Source organism: Fusarium fujikuroi, chromosome FFUJ_chr02 (assembly GCF_900079805.1).
Source record: "Fusarium fujikuroi IMI 58289 draft genome, chromosome FFUJ_chr02".
Lineage (NCBI taxonomy): Eukaryota > Fungi > Ascomycota > Sordariomycetes > Hypocreales > Nectriaceae > Fusarium > Fusarium fujikuroi.
The window spans coordinates 4,307,289-4,326,997 of NC_036623.1; the positions used below are offsets into that span (position 1 = coordinate 4,307,289).

General features: G+C 48.6%; 8 protein-coding genes; 2 read left to right on the top strand and 6 right to left on the bottom strand.

The window, feature by feature from the left end:
• Positions 1–169: 169 nt before the first annotated feature.
• Positions 170–4,051, bottom strand: FFUJ_03981 (uncharacterized protein; the record flags this gene model as incomplete). The annotated part of the gene is made up of 1 exon (XM_023572787.1): positions 170–4,051. One exon carries the CDS (start codon positions 4,049–4,051, stop codon positions 170–172), a length of 3,882 nt encoding a protein of 1,293 aa, XP_023426846.1.
• Positions 4,052–4,875: 824 nt separating this feature from the next.
• FFUJ_03980 (uncharacterized protein) lies at positions 4,876–5,526 on the bottom strand (the record flags this gene model as incomplete). Its single annotated transcript, XM_023572788.1, has 1 exon — positions 4,876–5,526. The coding sequence occupies one exon, from the start codon at positions 5,524–5,526 to the stop codon at positions 4,876–4,878; it is 651 nt and encodes a 216-aa protein (XP_023426847.1).
• Positions 5,527–6,887: 1,361 nt separating this feature from the next.
• On the top strand, positions 6,888–7,478 carry FFUJ_03979 (uncharacterized protein; the record flags this gene model as incomplete). Its single annotated transcript, XM_023572789.1, has 1 exon — positions 6,888–7,478. The coding sequence occupies one exon, from the start codon at positions 6,888–6,890 to the stop codon at positions 7,476–7,478; it is 591 nt and encodes a 196-aa protein (XP_023426848.1).
• Positions 7,479–8,118: 640 nt separating this feature from the next.
• Positions 8,119–8,553, bottom strand: FFUJ_03978 (related to conidial hydrophobin RodB; the record flags this gene model as incomplete). XM_023572790.1 has 2 exons in its annotated part: positions 8,119–8,178; positions 8,233–8,553. The coding sequence occupies 2 exons, from the start codon at positions 8,551–8,553 to the stop codon at positions 8,119–8,121; spliced, it is 381 nt and encodes a 126-aa protein (XP_023426849.1).
• A 3,348-nt stretch (positions 8,554–11,901) lies between these two features.
• Positions 11,902–12,723, top strand: FFUJ_03977 (uncharacterized protein; the record flags this gene model as incomplete). Its single annotated transcript, XM_023572791.1, has 1 exon — positions 11,902–12,723. The coding sequence occupies one exon, from the start codon at positions 11,902–11,904 to the stop codon at positions 12,721–12,723; it is 822 nt and encodes a 273-aa protein (XP_023426850.1).
• A 353-nt stretch (positions 12,724–13,076) lies between these two features.
• On the bottom strand, positions 13,077–13,974 carry FFUJ_03976 (uncharacterized protein; the record flags this gene model as incomplete). XM_023572792.1 has 2 exons in its annotated part: positions 13,077–13,574; positions 13,627–13,974. The coding sequence occupies 2 exons, from the start codon at positions 13,972–13,974 to the stop codon at positions 13,077–13,079; spliced, it is 846 nt and encodes a 281-aa protein (XP_023426851.1).
• An 867-nt stretch (positions 13,975–14,841) lies between these two features.
• On the bottom strand, positions 14,842–16,002 carry FFUJ_03975 (uncharacterized protein; the record flags this gene model as incomplete). XM_023572793.1 has 3 exons in its annotated part: positions 14,842–15,314; positions 15,374–15,709; positions 15,774–16,002. 3 exons carry the CDS (start codon positions 16,000–16,002, stop codon positions 14,842–14,844), a joined length of 1,038 nt encoding a protein of 345 aa, XP_023426852.1.
• A 1,745-nt stretch (positions 16,003–17,747) lies between these two features.
• On the bottom strand, positions 17,748–18,767 carry FFUJ_03974 (related to zinc finger protein odd-paired-like (opl); the record flags this gene model as incomplete). XM_023572794.1 has 2 exons in its annotated part: positions 17,748–17,958; positions 18,013–18,767. 2 exons carry the CDS (start codon positions 18,765–18,767, stop codon positions 17,748–17,750), a joined length of 966 nt encoding a protein of 321 aa, XP_023426853.1.
• Positions 18,768–19,709: the final 942 nt, after the last annotated feature.

The following is a 19,709-nucleotide window of genomic DNA, read 5'->3' on the forward strand; positions in this document are numbered from 1 at the left end:
CATGCTCATTGACCATGCTCATCTCCAACAGACATCCAACAGCCATATCGTGTCTAAAACGCCATCGCCTCTCTCCATGATCAAATTGTACTACCCACGGATGACTCCACGTCCAAACGCCATGCTAATAGTAATAACACAAGGCACATAACTGTCCACCGTAGCTCTGTCAATCAGTGCTCGCAAACTTTACACTCTTCCTCCTCTCCCTCTCCCCCGTCGCAACAGCCCTCCCAGGGCTCGAGCTAAGGATCCCTCCACTGCTCTTATTCAGCGCATCCCTCGCCATACCTACCGCTCTGCTCTGCGGTATGTCGTTGCCATCACTCTTGACAGATCGGTCCATACCTGCACGAGGACTTGATCGTCTACTGCTGCTTGCTCCACGCTCATCCCTTGCCCTCGTCTTCTCTACAGTCGCGCGACCAATCTCGTCAGACCGTGCTGTGCTAGTCTCGCCGCGGTATCGACCAGGTAGGCACGCGTGTCCACAGCCATCGAGGGGACAGCAGCCATCGCTGAAGGTAGTTGAGCCGCTAGAGTCTGGCTGATCGAGAACAGCGTGCCATGCTGTAAGACAGGAGGCATGACCACCGTGTGCACAGCCAGGACAGTACCACCATTGGGAGAGCCAAGTGTCTGGGGAGCCCATGGCAGTTGGCAGTTCCACGGGCGCGAATTCAGCATGTGTTGGCTCTCTATGGCCACAAACAGCGCAAGGCGCCATGATGGTGCGGCATCGCTCACAGGTCCAGATAGCTTCTGGCCCATCTTTGGGATCAAGCTCCCTAGGTTTCTTGCACGCAGAGCAAAGGAAGCTCACCTTTCCGTTCTGTTGCGCTGGTGTGAAGATTGCTGTATAGTTTTCGCCCCACTGAGGCAAACCTTCAGGCCATCCTTTGATGCACAAGTTCCGTAGAAGCGACGCTTCAATGAATAGACCCATTTGCATCAGTCTCGAATGGTGCTGTCGCAAGACTGCATTCGCCTGATGGTAGTCGATCACGAAGTCGGGTACTAAAGGCTTGAGAAGGAGCACGATGGCCGAAGCATTAACAGCAGAAGTTCGCGACTCGTAATGCAAGGCCTCTGTGATAGAGGTGTAGGGGTCAAGTGGTGAAACAATCGGACTTTCGCCAGAAACAGTAGTTGGGAAAGGATATAGAGGATCATTGTCCCATGGGAGAAAGTCTGTCTCCACGATGTGAGGCCGTAGGTCTTTCTGCGCAGGGAATAGGTCCTTGGCAGGGCTGCTGGATCGATTGGGATGGCTTGCTGGAACAAGTACTTGTGGCTGCGGGGAGTCTCGCTTCGCTGGAAGTGACTCGGCGACAATCTTGGGGGGTGATGGTTCAGATTGCAGGGGCTCTGACGTTTGCGACGGGAACGAATCATCGGTTCCCATTGTAGTTTGAGATATCAAGAAAAGATCCTCTGGGGAGTCTGTCGGCGGCTTCTTACTATGTGGGCGTGACTTGGGCGAATCCGTCGGCGTATCTGCATGAACCTCTTCGCCCCGAATGTGGCTCGGGTACTCATTATCCTTCTCCATATCCGAGGCATGTCTCGCAAGACTCGATCGCCATGGTCCGGTGCCTCTCGGTGTCGAAGCCGAAGGTTTTTTTGTCGCATCAGATGTCGAAAACATCTGAGCAAAGCTCTCGTCCGAATCATGGCGCGTCACCCTCTGGACCTCTGGGATCATAGAGTCCAACGATAGAGGCTCCTTCTTCTTGGGTGGAGGAACATCGAGGGCCTTGAGCAAGACCTCAGCGTCGTAAAAGTCGTATCCTTCGGTGCTAGATATCTGTGAGCTCTCGCTTTCATGGCTGACATCAGAGACGGGAACCGAGTCGAGCCGCTTTCGGGGGGTGTCTTCGAACCTGTCATTTATGCCAGGCCCAAGACGAAGTTCATCAGGCTCCATGACGGCTGCAAGTCTCTTGCCAACCTGTTGTGCATGCTCTTTCGAATTATCTGGAGCGTCAGCCGGTCGCGCGAGCGGAGTTGGGACGTTTGACGTGCTCTCGAAGCCCATCGCGAGAAGGGATCGAGTGCTTAGAGAGCGGCCGCCGAGCCCTGACTTTCCAGAAGGACGTCTGGGCGTTTCATCGCCGGGGGTTCGACTAGCAGTATAAAAGTCAACGGGCTTCAGCATTCCACTTCCCTTTCTCTCTTCTAGCTTCACCTTCTGGAAGCGTCCGAGGCGGAGGTCGAGGTGGTATTGAGCGCGACGATCGAGGAGTAGGCCGACCGTGTAAGCGAGAACGCGCCAAGTCTGTGCTAATCGGAAGTACGAAACGCTTTCGGCTGCGCGAGCATAATGTTCTAGGATGACGCCGACTCGTTCATTGAGCGGCTTTCCGTCTTTAACGTATGGGAGCTCCTGACGGAGCGTCTCGAGGTATATTCCTGAGAGATATTGGTAGATTTGTGTTGTTTTTACAGCAGGCAATCGACCGAAAGCCATTGTTTGCTGAGTCTTGAAGACCCCAGTCACATTGATGGCTTGGTCAAGCGCCAGGAACGGCTTGTTATCATCAGGTCCAGATCCAGAAGGTGGCGTCGTGCTCAGATTGGTGGAGCGTCCTGCTTTCCTTCGACTCGTCCGTCGCCTAGGACCAAGAAAACTGCCAATGACATCCTCCTCCGAGTCGCTGCGGCTGATGCTGAGCATGGGGGCATTGGGGCTCGATCCATAGGGGCCACGAGGCACTATCTCCGCATGGTGTGTGACTGGAGGTCGAGGTCGACTGCTCTGATGAGATCGCTCGTCAAGGAACATCATAACATCGCCTTTCGGTGAGAATGCCATAGAAGAGGTAGACTGGCGATCAATGACCTTGGGCGCATATGCGACGTCGTTTTGCGCAAACAGTCCGTCTTGGCCAACTGTCCAAAGCATGTCCTGGTCTTGCCAGAGGAGAGTAGCCGGTGAAGCGTCGAATCTCTCGATTTCTTTGTATGCCATGGTCGGTCGAGCCAGGTCCCAGATGTGTACTGCCGAAGTACCATATCGACGAGAGCTACTATCATCGTAGGACACTGCTATTTGAGCTACGCGTTTGTTCTGCGCTGTAGCAGACCACAGGCCAGGTCGCCATGCGATAGTCCAGATGGGCGCAGGTGTTGTTACAGACCATTTCGGCTTCTGTCGTTTATCGGCTGAACTCGAAAGATCCCACACATGGAGTTTCGTATCTCTACCGGCACTGATAAGGTGGTTTCCATCCGGATGCCATGCGATAGAGGCGCACGCCTTTTCGTGCGCATTGATCCTCAACAATGGTCTTGATGGTTGGCGCACATCCCATTTCAGCACCACTCCGCCCTCAGTACAGCATGCCATCTCGTGCCCGACCTTTGGAGACCATTTAACTTGCCGAACCGAGTCGATACATTTGAGGGGCGCGAATCGTTGCCGAAAGGTAATGCCGCCCGATCGTCCTTGGAGAGGTGCCGCAGTATCGAAAACGCGCGCCATGCCGTCTTGACTGCCTGAAAGGAGCCAACTCTTGAGATGTGGATTGACATCAAGGGTGTTAACCTGGCGCGAATCTTCCTGCATCTGCATGTATTCCAATGGCTCGGCTGCGCCAGACCCGACTCGTGCGACATCGTATGCGAAGATCTTGCCATTCGCGCAAGCCGTGAAGATTGTAGAACCACCGTGCCATTTAACATCGCGAATGCTGAGCTGATCCGCCGCCTGGTTGCCCTTCAAGCCAGCCGGCTGAGCAGTGATCGCAGCCCTCAAGTCCACGCCCTCGCGAAAGTTGAAGTTGAAGTTATGAGGATCATCGAGGACCACTGTCTTGAGAATATGTCCACCGGCCAGCACGGCGGCTCGTCGATCGGGGGAAACATCGAGGGCTAATATCGGAACACCGGCTCGATACACGGCATCTTGCGACTTGGACGGTCGAAATGAGGCTGAGATTGTAGAAGCGGGAGCGCTTGTTATCGAAAGGTTGGCCGGGTCGCCTGCGGGGGTCTCGGTCGCAGCCTTGCCGAGGAGCTTGCGCATTATCCTCGAGTCGCGGTTATACATTGTTGCGGGGGTCTGCGATAGCCGATTGCGACGCCATTGAGGTCAACTCAACGGGCCATCAACGGCATTCTCTTTATTCACTGTCGGGCATTGAATGGGCTATCGGTCTCCCTGTTGAAGAGGGATGTCTTGACTTGGTGTTTGGCTATCGCCCATCGGGAACATGAGCTCATGTGGATCCGCGGTCGACGATCACGTGGTACCCTAGACCTCAGTGCCAACATTTGTATTGCTATATATCTTGCTATTTACGCATTTGAACCGAGGGACTAGATACCCATATTTACTGGTCTCTTATAAAGATGAAAGAAAATATTTGTAAAGGCTAGCCTTGGGCACTGAGGAAATATTAGACTTTAATGCAGGTTGTTAAAATAGACTCAGTAAAAGGTATCCTCTTTTATTCAGCAATGCGCTTAGGCAATTAGGCGATGTTGTGAAATGGCAGTCAAACGGGACACTTAAGTGATTGAGACGGCAATACTCAGCACAATTTTAGGGATGTCCCTACGAGACCACTCCGATGCAAATGTTTTTGTTCGCAAATGAAGTATCGAGATTTCAGCTCAGAACTATACCTAACAGCATAAAAACGACCATATCCATTGATGAACCCAAGGGGACGATCGCTTCCCCCTCTATGGTGTACAAGTTATTGTCACTATTCTCCCGATCAAGACAACCCAAACTCAAAACATTGAAAAACCCCCATAAGAACAACAAGACAGTGACAAAGGCATCAGGCATGACCATACATGAAGCGCACCTACCACCTTCCGACTCAGTCCGAGGGACTAACACCACGCTCTACCCTCCCGTCCTTCTTATGCAGAACCAAACGTGGGGATGTCCTCGAGGTTGGTGACAGTGGGAACGGCACTAGTGGCGGTGGTAGCATCAGCGGTCGTGGTGGCTCCGGGAATGGGGGCGGGAGGAGGCACTGCAGGTGGTGCACCACCTAGACCACCAAGGAGTGGGCCAAGAAGACCGGTGACGGCGTCAAGCTGTCGCTTGTTAAGGCCTTCGGACTTGAGTCCTCCAAGAAGGCTAGTCACGGCGTCAAGCTGTCGCTTGTTAAGGCCTTCGGACTTGAGTCCTCCAAGAAGGCTAGTCACGGCGTCAAGCTGTCTCTTGTTCATTTCTGCAGTCTTCAGTCCCAGAAGGCCTGTGAGGGTTTGAAGCTGTCGCTTGTCCAGCCCTCCAATTGGGCCGTTAGGGTCTGGGGATCCAAGGGGATCATCGAACGGGTAGTCAGTGGGAGTGACAGAAACGGTAGTACTGGTAGCGGTTTCGATGACATAAGGATCGGTGGTAGAAGGCTCAGAGTCTTCACCATTGCCGAAGTCAATGATTTGCACGACGGATGGGGGAAGGGCTTCACGTTTCTCGGGGCTAAGGAGTTCGTTCTGGTTGGCATTCAGAGGAGCTGCCAATGTGCTACCAAAGAGCATTGCAAGAGTAAGGAATGACTGCATTCTGAAGAATGTTGAAGAGTGTGTTGTAATGAGTGGTAAAAGAGTGTGTTTGGGAAGGATGGAGAATACTTAGAACTTCTCGGCAAGTATCAGACATTTTATATTAGGAAGAGATGGGTAACATCAAGGGGGTGATGTTCTACATGCAGGTACGCAAAAGCTATGCCAATAGAAAAGACGCGCGTTGTAAGTCTAGTGGAATGATTAACTATCAAGGATGATTCCAAACGCTGATCTCCCATCTCTGTGAAAAGGAAATATTGAACACAAAGGGATGCTCCCAATTTGAATGACAGTAAAAGCATTGTGCTAGCCCGGACTACTCTGATCTACGGTCACAGCTGTGAGGGCAATCTTGTTGGCATAGATCGCCAGTGGTATGTAACTATTGGCAGATGTTGAAGAACAGAGAGTGCAGATCAAGGGAGGGATGAGTCCATTTAGTAGTGAGTCCCGGGCTTGTTAAATTACAGTAAATCACACTCATTAGAGACTGTAAGCATTCCACGTCTTAAAAACATAGGGATAAAGCATATTGAAGGCTGAGAAAAAGGAAACGCTTTCAGAGACAATGACATCAATTGATTGATGGTCAGTGACATTCAGAAACACGGCAGACAATCGGACCGATCTAAAGAGAGTGCCGAGCAAACGTTTAAAGGTGTCTCAGGTACCCCAAGCCAGTTTTTAAATATTGCATACAAGTTATTGATCTAAGTCAGACACGGCAGACCCTCCCTCTCCCTCGGCACATGGAAGTCGCTTGCCCATCGTAGCAAGTGTATGGAGTAGCCAAGGCATAAAATGAAGCTATACTATATCCATCGATTCCAGGTAATCGGTCCCTGCATCCAACACAGTCTAGGAATTAAATGATGCTCTTCGGCAGCCTCCGTCAGGCTTTCGATATCGATGGAACAGCTGATTCCCTCTGCCAACCCAAAGCATCCGCCTGTGATACCATGTCATTGCAAAGTTCAGAGACTTTTTAGATCGTATTTCAGTTGTTCTTGGACTCGTTACTGAAATGTGCGTCATGATAATGATGAACAATAACAGCCACTGTACTCTTTAAGCAATACAAATAGTCTTGTCTTTGTCGAATCCTGTCCGTGTTGCCGTAAACTCATCCCAAACTCCACTATACAGGTTAATCTGTTACTCAAAATTGATCAGCACTTCCAAGTCCAACGGTATGTGTCGTGAACCATAGCTCACAGAGCCAATGTCCATGCCTCAAGCTTGGCTACCTGTTCAACCCCTTGGCCCAAACACTCACACCCCATTGTTCATATTCACACCTATTCGAGCAGCCGTCACTAAATAATCTCTTGCATTAGTCGTCTATCACTTTCGCAGGCATGTCGTCATACTCAACAGTTCCGCCATGTCACAGCGTGGCCCGACCATTGACAGATGCCTTCGTCGACCTTTACTTCATGAACTATATCACCGCCATGGCTGCTGACGCTGTCCCGTATCTGCACCGACATCCAAAATATTCGACAGAGACATGTAGTTGCAGCGGAGCACTTTCGATCAAAAATACTCTACCTAGCTTGTCGTCTTTTATTCGCACTCTAGTGATGGCATTCAAGCTACCCCGAGTCGTCATGGTTGCGTCTGCAGTATATCTTGGTCGTTGGCGACTCCAGCATCCCGGAGCGTCTGGATCTACTCCTAGCGCTTCATATCGCTTAGTACTTACCTCTATGATTATTGCTGTCAAGCATCTGTACGATAATCCTCCCCCCAATGCTCGATGGGTGAGGTTCTTGCATAAGAATGGCATTCACCACTTTAACCTGGAGCACATCAACTCGATGGAAATGGAGATGTTGCACGATCTTGGATGGGATATTGGGATGTCTCCTGCAGATGTTCGCAGGGTTTCGGAGCCTGTCCTATTTGTACTTGGGAGCGAATTACTTAATTATGCTCAACAGTGTTAGTCGTAATCGAAGGTACGAAGCCATTACATATAAATGAACTCAGTATATGAAGCTTTTCTTTACGATATGACAAATTGCCTCTCACACCTTTCTTCACCTTCCATTGACTTCAGTGAAACCCGTTCAAAGGACAGGCCAAGCAAGTCGCAAGCTCTTACAGTATCCAAGCATGTTGATAAAAGCATAAGCTTTATATCTTTGAAGTTTGAGAAACGAATAGAGCGTCATGATGGACACGAATATAGCTCTTCCTTCATGCTTTTAGGGGATGAATATTCTATGTTACTCAACTGACAAGACAAGTAAAGCAGAGTGGTGGTCACAGGTACAATTGATCTTTGAATGCCGCATAATGATATAATTGAGTTCTAATTCTAAACTGTGACCCTTGCCTATGACTGAATTATACCTGACAGCTCTTGCAAGTCTGTCGTGAGATGCATACCATCAACGGCACGTTTTCTCACCCCCCAAATAATCCACAAAACAATGACAAATAACACACAAACTCAGGTGATAAAAATTGACGGCCACCCGAGGACACGAAGGTAAAGACTGTGGAGTTGCCAAATTGGCGTGATCACAACCCGATGTAAAGTGCATGGTAGAGATGTGGCGCCCCGCGTGTTGTCTGAAGCGCTTAGAGCAGGCTGCTCAGAGCGATGCAGGGAAGGGCGACGTTGACAAGACCACCGGTGGCCTAGATCCGCGGTGTTAGTAAGAGAGTTTTTGAGAAGGGTCGGGGGATACGTACGGAACCGCCGCTGTTTTGACAGCAGGCGGCGTTTGCCTGGCATTCCTTGTTAAGGAGGCCATTAGCAATAGCCAGAACGTTAACATCAAGCTTGGAGCACTGATCAAACAGGCTCAGGTTGTTAAGGATACCAGCACCGTTACCAACAGCGTTGCCGGCAGGGGTGTTGGTAACCTTGTTGCAGCAGGTGACCTGCATGTTGTTTCCACAAGCATTGTTGGCTTGAGCGACCGTGATCTGGTCAATGGAAGGGTAAGCCCTGATGGTTGGGCCAGCGGCAACGGTGGCGGCGAGGAAAGCGACAATGGTCATGTACTGCATCTTGAAGGTATTGAGTTGTCAAAGACAGAAAATATTATAGAACGATTATGTAGATTTGAGGAGTAGAGAATGGTGAAGATCAAAGCTGAAAGAATGCTGAGAGATGCTGAGAGATGCTGAGAGATGCTGATGATTGATGATGAGAAAAGGTTATGGTTTGGAGCGTTGCATCGACCCTTTTATATCTAGTTGACGGTGGATTTTAGATCGATTAAGGGAGACTGGTATGAAGGAAGCACATCTCTCCTTACTCGATGCTTCGATGCCCATCGTGGCTGGCCATCCTCCTCGGAAGCGGCATGGTACTGCCAAGGCAATCTCATTGAGACACCAGCGGAGCTCATGGCTGGCTGCACGGTGGGACTGTGGGCTACGAATGCACACGACGAGAACACGATAGTCGTTGAGACATATTTTCACGAGTTGTAAGCCATTCGCATAGAGAGGTTTGCTTGTTTTGGTATGATTACCTAACTCTGCCGCGTAATGGTATGAAATGGGTTTACTGAGTGAACAGTCTTTGCTTTTGAGCAACTCACGTATAGCCTATAGGGCAGGATGGTCACAGCAAGCCCCATATTCTCACTCGCTTCACATGATCATGATAGGCCCCTCTACCCCACTAAAACGACTCTACCATGTACCAGTCACAGGACCCCAATGCAAGGAGTGATCCAACATGAGGAATCTACTTTGCCATCCTCTCCACCCAAAAATTCGGCCCTACTTCTCCTTCAGACACGGCACATGAGTGAAACACGGCTCGATCTACTAGTGAGACTTTTTATTCAGGAACAGAGGAACGGAACCGTGTCTTAGGAAGCCCAATGTGCTCCCCCGCATAGTGAGTGCCGAAGATCTTTCCACTTCAGCCTTAGCCGCTTTTTTGAGTTTAAATCATTTTTGGTGCCTTTTTACATCAACACCTGGAGGCTTTGTCTCCGGCCTCAGTCTCCCTCTCGCTATGACTTCAAAATGAGTCTCAGTCGTCGTGTTCATTCCCCTCACATTGCAAATCTTCTACTAGCGCTCCCTTGGCTGTTTTCGGTGCGTTGTAAACAACAGACGTCAACTTGCTAGCATTGGGAGTAAGGAATGGGTATTCCGTCGACATCCCTTGCAGTCTCCTTTTCCTTCTCAGTGATCACAGTTGAGTGACAAGATTGAGTTGGCAAACAGCGACACCAAGCTCCGCTCCTCGAACTCGGCCATTTTCCATATTGCTCCATCAACAACTGGCATGCCTTTTCGGGCCGTGAAATTGGCGATGTTGGATCAGGAAATCTTATAGAAATAATACTACTCATAAAGTAAACATTGGTACTATTAATAAAAGAGAAGTCAGATCTTACTCTATGAGAATTGTTTGATCGTTTTTACGTTACCTCAAACCAGCCCAGACATAGCTACGGATCGAGATGAGCTTCAAAAATGCACCAAGACTTTGTTGATGTCAAGACGATCCTTCGCCGTTTGATAGTCTCTCTCGCTGGTCTACCTTGGTGCATTGCTACCCACCAACATGGTAGAAGTATATCGCAGGCTTTCAGCAACCAACGCAGGCCATCCTAACATGAAACTTCAGTTTACTGAGAAAAGCATTGTAAGATATCTACAAGGTTCAGAAGCTCACTGACATCAAACGTTATGGCGCTTCTGGCCACAAATCGACATATATAAAAGTATTGTGTTGACGAGTCTGTACTTCAAACCTACCTGGCGTCAGGTCTCTTTCAGAGGCCTTTATTGCAAAGATTGTCCATAAGCAAAAATAAACTTCGTATTTCAAACGAATATCTACCTAAGAACCTCATGACGAGTTGTGATTTTTATGTTTGCGTCAAGTTGTGCCATATTCTCCCGTGCCTTCTATTTCGATTAATCATAATCATACATATATCACATCAGATTCTTTTATCCAGCTTAAACTCGTGATATATTTGGGCGATATATGGAGTTGCCGTTTGTGATATATGAGGTCCAGGGTAAATTTCATCAACTTGATATCAATATTTGAAGAGTTTCAGCTAATTGGGTTCGATACTTGGCAAGAGACTCATAATATGTATTTCCAGCTTCTAGTGCAGTGAATACTTTTTCTATATTTAATCTGGTACTTATTCAAGGAAACGAATCATGGATGGAAATCATTTTCTTCTGCTTGCCTTTTGGCTTGAGAGGCGTTAGTTGATCATGCAACATCGTGATATTTCCCCGAATGGGTCCAAGGGTAAGCCTGAACTGAAGTGATTGGTCAGGCATTTGGTATAATGTCTAACATGTGAGATAGAAGCGTTATCTTCAGCATAGAACTGTGGCTGGGAGCATGTATCACGACCGAGAATTTAGTAGTAGGGCCTAGACTTCAGTTGTGGGGTGATGGTTCCGCGCCGCAAGCCATGATGACGAAGTTTGAGGTGACTACAACACGCTAGTTCCCTAAACTCTGTGTTTCATCTTTCAATTGTCGAACCTGATTATTGGAAATAGCAAGTTTTCATGCTTCAAGATGTTCAACGCGTCCTCGTAAGGTACTGCCAATGATAGAGAAGACCAAAGCACCCTCGATGAATCACTCAAAACTTCGATTCTCACAATACACAGAGCGCAACAGCTGATGGCAGCGCATTCGTCCAGCCACTTGAGAAAATTCATTCCCGAGTCAAAAGCAGGTTTCTATGCTAGACGGATAGGCTAAATGACGTCCCTATAGGTAAGACACGGGACAGTGATAACTGTAAATCTACGACACCACGAAGCTTCAAAAATGTCTCAATGTCTCGCGTATGTACGAGATCGAGAATCCGAGACGAAAGCATATAGATCGATGTCGTTACCTGAGTTGAAAATCTAATAGTGAGCCAATCGCAGCTAAGGTGTGACCTAGAAAGCCGCCATCCCTACAGTCAGTCTTGCATTCCAGTTGCTCTCCTTGCATCGGTGATAGGCCCATAGGGCATACAGTCAGCCGCATCTCAGAGTCACCTAGCCGAAGACGGAAGTGATTGAAGCTGAAACCGGTCGATGGAAGCCGTAGCTAGTAGAATCAAGGCAATATGTACAAGAAGGCAGTTCCAGATCTTCCACATTTTGACTGATTTTATAAGACAGAACTCCCTCCAGCATGTTGAAGTCTTCTTGCAGTGGCCTCACATTCTGGCAATGCAATACAGTCGTTTATCCAACCTACAAGACATTCTTTGAAACAAAAGCTGTACCTATCCCTTTCTTCCCCTCATTAGGCTCAGGAAGTCCTTGATACCCACTCATCGTTTTTCATCAAGACCCAGCCAAACACCATTCTACAGACCACCATTTGAGAACCATTTTGTCAATTAAGAACTCAATATGGCAATGTCATTTCAATCACATAAGCCACTACATAGCTGGCCCACGACGAAATTACAAGCCAAAACATACCAGAGCCAAGAAAATCAAAGGCATTGTTACTCTCATTATCCCACTATTCACGAAGTCTCGCTTCAAGACTCGCATCCAAGACCAGTATCTATCTCGTCGGCTTATTCTGTACCTGAGACCTTCCCAAGGAGCAATCTAAAGATAGAATCTGCTTCTCAGCTACGCTCTTTTTCTGCTTCTTCAGGTCGCACTCTTCGACCTCCACCTAAACTCCACCAACGGCCATTCCTGTCTTCGGAGCAAATTCAACAAGCAAAGCCTGCTGCCATGCAGACACATCAGTCTGATAATGATAGCATTCGAAGTCTTGAGCCTCCTCCTGTTCCCCCAAAAGATCCTCTTCGGACATCTTCTACACATGGGCACAGCTCGGATATCTCATATGAAAGCGACACAAAATCTCCTAGGCCTCACACCTTTGGATATCCGGAACCTTCTTCAGCACATGCATCATACTGGTCTGAGCCTAGCGGCAGCGAGAGTGGGAGCGTTACCGAAGATGAAGAAGAGTTGACAGATGTTGAAGAAACAGTCTTAGAATCGTCTGAGGTTGAGGATAGCTTACTACGTTTCTCCATCATCGAGGCGCATCGTGTCTCATTCCATACATGGATTCTGAACCCCACTACAGCTGGAGCTCCTTCTGACCCACCGCTCAAGCTGAGCTTGAGAGACCAGATTGAAAATGCATACATGGCCTGGCCTGCTTGCTCGAAGAAGGCCAAGCGTTGGGGGGTAATATTCCAGTAAATACCACTTTGTAATTAGCCAGTAATTTGAAGACTGCATCACGTCAGTCAGAACGAAGTCTATCGTTATTGTTATCAGAGCTCCAGAGTGTCTTGTTTTGTACGTGATGAGCCAACTTGGTCTCGTTGCCTAGATAAGATAAAGCTCTTAAGGTCAAATTAGTGAGCCCTCTCCCGGTCAAAATCCTATATTATCTAGTTCGACAATGGGTCGTTAGATATGACAATGTACTTGCAAAGGTCTCGTTGCGTGGATGGTAGGTAGAACTGAATTGTTGATTAAACTTAACTAATTGACAACCTCTTAATACAACAATGAATATCATATACAGAGGACTCTGTACCCCTTGTCCTTCAAATCTTAGCGGTGCCGATTTGAGTGCACTTGGCTTCAGAGTGGCCGATCACGTCGAGAGCTTCGCTTAGCATCCTGCCTCGTTTGATAAGAAGTACAATCTCGGCACAAAGCCTGTCCCCTATGCGATCGATGTCGCGATGCGCGAGCAATAAATCTACTACAATTACAGCATCGTGTTGAAAGAACCACGGGCTGTTGACCGTCAGACATGTCCCCAGTTGTGTCAGGTGACGACTCACCAGATCTGGCCTTGAAACTCCTGCCGACGCATTCATCGGTATCGGCATGGGATTGGGCAGTTGGAGCCCTAGAGATGTTTGTGGTGGACCGACTTGCTGCAATAATTGCTTGGTCCTTTCCAGATATCTAAACATATCACTGACCTCCTGCTCTCGCGGGAGCCTGACAGGATTCACAGGTATGGTGTTCTGCTGCAAGGCAGTGCTCTGGTTGGCCTGAGCAAAATTGTAGATAGTATGAGAAAGTGACATGATCTATCCATGGTCAATACTGTTGTAGACAGTCGTGGTACCATGCCTGCCTTACTTGACCCAACGCCTCTTTATAGGTCTGGTTATCAGGGTAACGGTCCAAAACGTGCTGGTATCGAGCTTGTGCAGGTTGATTTACATCAAGGCTGCCTGCGCGAGGAAGTGAAATCTCGGTGGATGAATCACGAAAGCGATGAGGTAAGTTCGACAGGGGACGAATTGGCTGGGGTGGAGGATCCTCCTCTTCCTTGATGAATGATGGACCAGGTGATGGAGACGCTGGTGGAGTACCTAGGCTATGACGAGCGCGGTACTGATCAGCTTGAATAATCTCTGCTATAGATGGTAGCTTCTGATAATTTGAGGGACCAGAGTCGTCTGAATGTGGAGATGGCTTCTTCATGATGAAGAGTCTTTCAAACCTGTTGTAGGGATAAGAAGCCGTCCGTTCAGACGAAAAGGGGGGCGGAAATGGGCCATGTCGATTGTTGGCAGATATACGGGTACAGTAAAGCCCCCAATTAATTGACCGCCTCCAACACTGTTGTTGGTGGCGCTCGGGTGAGTCGACTTACATTCCGCGGCGGAGACAGTCCTTGATATATTGGTATCTTGTGCCGAACAGAAAAAGCAAAGCAAGACATGAATCCGAAATCTGCTGCTCGCCCGTTGTCTCAGAAGCGTCACCGGGCTTAAATCCAGAATACTTCTATTCCGCTTCTAATTAACGAGGAACTGAGGCCCGCCAGCACTAGCAGGTCTCTCTCTCTCTCTCTCTCCGAAGGACCCACTGACGCAGTGTACCAGAGTTGCCGGTCGTCTACTCCGTAACTGGACTAATCACAGATGAAGAGGCTGGCTCTTGGGACAATGTTAATTCTCCGTAGCCGACCGCATGTGATAACAATATTGCAAAGATTTATTTTAATGAAACGAAGATACGTAAATGAACATGATAAGAAAGTTGGATAGATAGCTATTATTGTCACACAGAGACGAGGTTACATATACTCAAAAAGAGTGCCACAGAAGAAGGTTAATAATGCATTCTAAACCAAGTACCGTGTGCCAAGTTGGCGATGAGGCGTCGCATATCTTCACCCTTATGAGTAGGAAAACCAGTCTATGAAGCCTTGCAATTTACCCAAAACCAGTATCTCCTTCAACGCTATAATAAACGCCATGCCATATAACCCTGTACCTTCCAAGTTCCGACTGAAATAATACACATACTAAACGACCTCGCTCACACCATAGACACTCCGAATCATCATTCCCAGTATGTATTGACGGCATATCCGTTGTAGGGAAGCGATTGACTGCGACCCTGAATCACTGGGTTGACTTGAAGAGGAAGCGGCTGATTTGTACTGGGCCCGGGGCCCGAATTAAAATCAAAAACATCCCCTCCGCCACCGATGAACATATCACCCATATTTGCGGAATCAGACAACCCGGGCATGAATCGCATCGGCAGTGCATGTGAGTTGGAATCCCATGGAATGCCAAAGTCAGGGTGAAATAGAGGATTTGCCGAATCAGAAACCGACGAAGTCGATGGGCTAGACATTTCCGCCAGTGTTGAGAATTGCGACATTGCAGGGGCTTCTGAGAGCTGTGCCCCCTGGGTTGAGTCGAACCCAGCTGCGTTTGAATTCAAGTCTTGACCCAAGACTCGACCACTCTTACCTGGAAGACTCTGGCTTCTCATGATGAGATTTGCCGGGTTTGCCACTGTAGATACTAGAAAGAGTGTTAGTCAATATTAGCTCCAATGGTTGTGTCGATGAAGGTGAACAAACCTCTCATGTCAGGTGCAAAGCCGTCTGTCCATGGTATCCCAGTGCTAACGGGTACTACTGGAGGTGTAGGCCTTATTTCGGATGGATTCAGAGACGACTTTATGCCATCTAAATATCGATCCACGGTTTCAGAATTCCGTGCTGGATTATATGGGAGCAAGCCTGGATCCGGGCCAGGAGAAAACCTTGCTATTCGAACGAGACTAGACCCTTCAGTAGATGACTGGCCCGTCAGGTAAGAACTGCATTCTTTCTTCAAGCGAACGCAGCTGACGCAGCGAGCTTGGGCGTCAGAGGAAGAGGCGATGCATCTGATTTTTCGATGCCTACACTGTTCTGAGAAACTAGTTAGAGGCATGAATCTTAACGCCCCAAGCTGGACGTGGGAAAGGCTGCTTACTGCACGCCGATGAAGCTCGCTTGTAACCGAGCTTGAGCCTGGCGTTTGACTTTGACTCCTCGACTTCTTGTAAATCTTCAGCGGAATTCATACCATACTGAGCCATGCCTGGGACTTGGCAAGTGTTGAATGGACTGAATTGGTAGTAGTCATTTGAAGGCTCAATACCTGGCGCATCTAATATATCTGACGTATCAAGCTGATACGAATTGAAGGCAGTGAAAGACATGATGGAGCGGGCGCTAGATGCTTCGAGAGGCACGGAAGCCAAGGATGTTGACAGGAGGGTGAAAGCGTGATGGTCGATCAAAGAATAACCTTTTAAGTGCGCAGGGCGAGGGGAGGTCGCGGGATGCTAGCCGCTAAGTTATCAGTGCTGATCAGGGCTGGGAATAACACATCTGGCTGACAGCTGATGCTAGCTGTGCCCTGGTCCTGAATGGCACACGCTGCAATGGCAACGAGATTAAGTATGACCATATGTCTTCACCGGGCGAAATACCGAGCAATACATCGAGGTCTAAGGCGTAGAGACTACCGATTTAAAAGGAATGAAGCCGGGAAATAACCAACAAGTGACCTCGACTGAAATTCCGCGTCTGTCAAGGATTTGAGACTGAGACTGAAGCGGAAGTGATCTACTGTACGGAGTGAAGGCGGCGGGAGTGGGGTGTAGATCGGGGGGACAGTGCCACCCCCTGTTCGGTCTTTATCATGTGTGGCGCACTTGAAGTTGATTGCTGGGGGATGTCAAGGGGCAAGGGATCTGACATATGGCGCAGATCGATCTGGAGCACCGGGAAAATGGCGAGTAATGTGACTGGGTGGCATTCTGACTACTCCTCAGACATGAATGCGATAAGAAATGTCCCGGAAATTCTATCACTTGTCAATTCCATTTACCCAAGAGAGCAGAGCAGTCAACATCAAGTACCGACATGCGTTTAAGCTCGTAGCTAGAGTGGCTAACTACCGGTAACTGTCGCCCCAAATGCCACTAGGGAAGGGCCGCGAGAGATCGATCCATCGGCGTTCTATCGGTCGCTACTTGTTTTCTCCGAATGAAGAAGTTTTCTCCATGAAATCTGGCTTTCTCGATGCTCTAACCTAACGAGTCATCGGCCGCTGACAGGCATCCCTTCCTGGGTACGGTAGACGAGGCTCGTGCTAAAATGTGGCACACCCCCAATCTCGGCGCTAATTCAGGCTGCAATAGCGCCGATCTTTGGTACAGATGGACCAAAGAGGTGGGTGGCGGGTGTCAAACGACGTCCTTATTCTTGTTTCTTAGAGGCTTGTTCAACTTCAGCTCAGGGCACTTGGGCCTGATCTGGGCTACCGTGCAGAGATGGTGGGTGAGTGATCGAGGGGTTATGCTCCCCCTCATAATGAGCTAGTGTTTAGTAATGGGGTAGTCAGCAGAGACAGGGGCACGTCGAGTTTAGCAGCATCTCGGGGCATTCAGCCGGCCACTAGCTTGGTCTACTAAGTAGCCTTGGAAATTGATATAGGAAGCCAAGCCTACGTACGCCGTACCTCCCTCACATATGCACAAGTCCCATTTCGCTTGCAATGAGGCTTGACAATCTACCGGGGACAGGGGAGTGCTCTCCATTGGCAGACCAAGTTTCAGCAAGTCTCGGAGCAAGGTATTCGGTATGGATCGAAGTAAACACAGAAAACGCCAAGATGAGATGCAGAGATGCATTTTGGTACTAGAGTATATAACGTAAGATTTTAAGGTACAATAACAATGATAATGATAATTGATACAAGAATGACAAAAGCCTTCCATTACTTGCTGTCTGGGCCACAAACATAGAAGTTCCGTACTGTTTTCCCTTTGAAATCCATGTCTTTTCCAGAACCTGTAGAACCCCGTACTTGCAATAGGTAATCCATTTGAATTTTCAAACATCATCTTACAAGGATGAACCTCACACGCTCATGGCCGAACTCGCCAAGTTTGTTCTTTCACCGCCTAGACCTAAGCGTTACTCTTCGCTTCCGGGTAAGGTCCTCCTCCTCAATGATGGCTACAGCAGCAGGGACAAATTTGATGCTGCGGTAGCGTTTGTTATTTCGCGTATGCAGCCTGCGATGAGTCTGCAGATTGTCCCACCGATTGAAATTATCCTTTCCGCAAAACTCGCAGGAGAAGTTGTTCTCTCCTTCACCATGTTTCCTATGTTTTGTCAGATATAAGTCTTAATAAATTCAGTTTCGGTAATATACGTACGCTTGCTTATGTCGCTTGAGGTGCTCAATGCGGCGAAATGCCTTGTTGCATCCTGGGTAGTCACACTCGCCCGTTGCCTTTTTGATAATTTTTGTTCCGGCAGGCAAGGTGGCTCTGAATGGCTGGTCTCTTGGTTTCGGAACCCGCCGCTGAAGAGACACGGAGTTTTCTTTTGAGAGGTTGCGCATCACGGGTGGGGATCTCATCTCGCAGATCGACCTGGACGTGTGCAGGGGCGAGGCATAAGGATCCGGGCCAAGACAGTTTGAGACATCTGAATGCCGCGTCTCGGAGTGATCCGAAGACGGGCTGTCGACGGAACAAGACCACGAAGACATGGATGAGATGCTCCCAAGACGAGAGAGAGCTTGGGGAGATGGCATCGTACTGACATCGGAGTAACTGTCGCATGTTCCAGGTGCGTTGGGTATGGCGAATGGACTGATCGGACTGACTGGAGCGATGTCGACTGTGTTTGTATGTTGCATATGTTGATAATCCATACTGATATTTTGTTGATGAACATGTTGATACGATAGGTCTCTAGCTTCAGGTCTCATAGTGTCTGACATGAAAGAGGGAGATGAAAATGTCGTGTTGATCCAGAGGTAAGCGTTATTGTAGAGATGGTTGAAATCCAAAGGCCCAGACTCCATCCACTCTGATCGGGGAGACGATGTAGGGGTGAGGGGGGCATCAGGTGAGGAGGCAAAGGTAAAGCCTGTGTCAAGTGGAACAAAGCACTGGCCCTCCATGTTGTAGGTACTTTCCATACTGAGCTCGAGGCGTAGCTAGCGAGTAGTAATATTCAAATGTTGAATGTGTGAACAATGAAATAATACTGAACCAGATATCATAGGGGATGGCGCTCTTAAGAACAAAGCATATAGCAGATCTTGCCTACAATGTTTTCTCATCATGCAATGCCAATTCATAGCCTCATGACAGAGAAAATGCATCCCAAGTAGGTGCTCAAACTGAGACAAAAGAAGGCTGCCACTCAAAAGGCCCGAAAGCCATTACTAACCACTTGAACAGATGCTATGATGGGAATTCCCATATTGCCGCGATCGAGATCTTGGATTCTATCTATCAATCGGTAGTCGTTGGCAGACTAGTTCCCTCCCAGCCGGATCCCAAGCCGAAGGTGCGGCAGACCTACCGCAAATGCAATGTGATGTATGTGATGTAGTGTCACACACAGAGGCAGTTTTCTGGTACTATTGCGGATGGCTAAGCTGATAGTCAATCAAAGTATCGTCGATCTGTCTCCCTGATGACGCTACCTTGATCGGCACGCATCACGGTGCTTAAATGATAACTATGGAGCAGACCATCTAAGGGTCTTGGCAGGGTTTGATGCTTTGACAACCATTCTTTCGGGTCAGGTTGGATGCGCTGTGACGGCGCAATGATGCAGGCTTGTGCGCATGAACGGCAATGTGCCGCATCTACGATACGCGAGATTCCTGTTTTGGCAGTTTCTCCTGGGCTTAGCCTCCGTCGCCATCAGTGCAAGCAAGGTCCATTGCACCCTAATCTTGTATCATTACTCTTTTACTCCTCAGATTCTAGCCAGATTCCCGTAGCAATCCTGATCCAAAAGCGCATATCTGATCTTGCCTCTCTATGTTCTATTGCCCGCCTCTTTCGAGAATTACCAATGGTCAGGTGTTTGACTACCAGCCGAGCCGCAC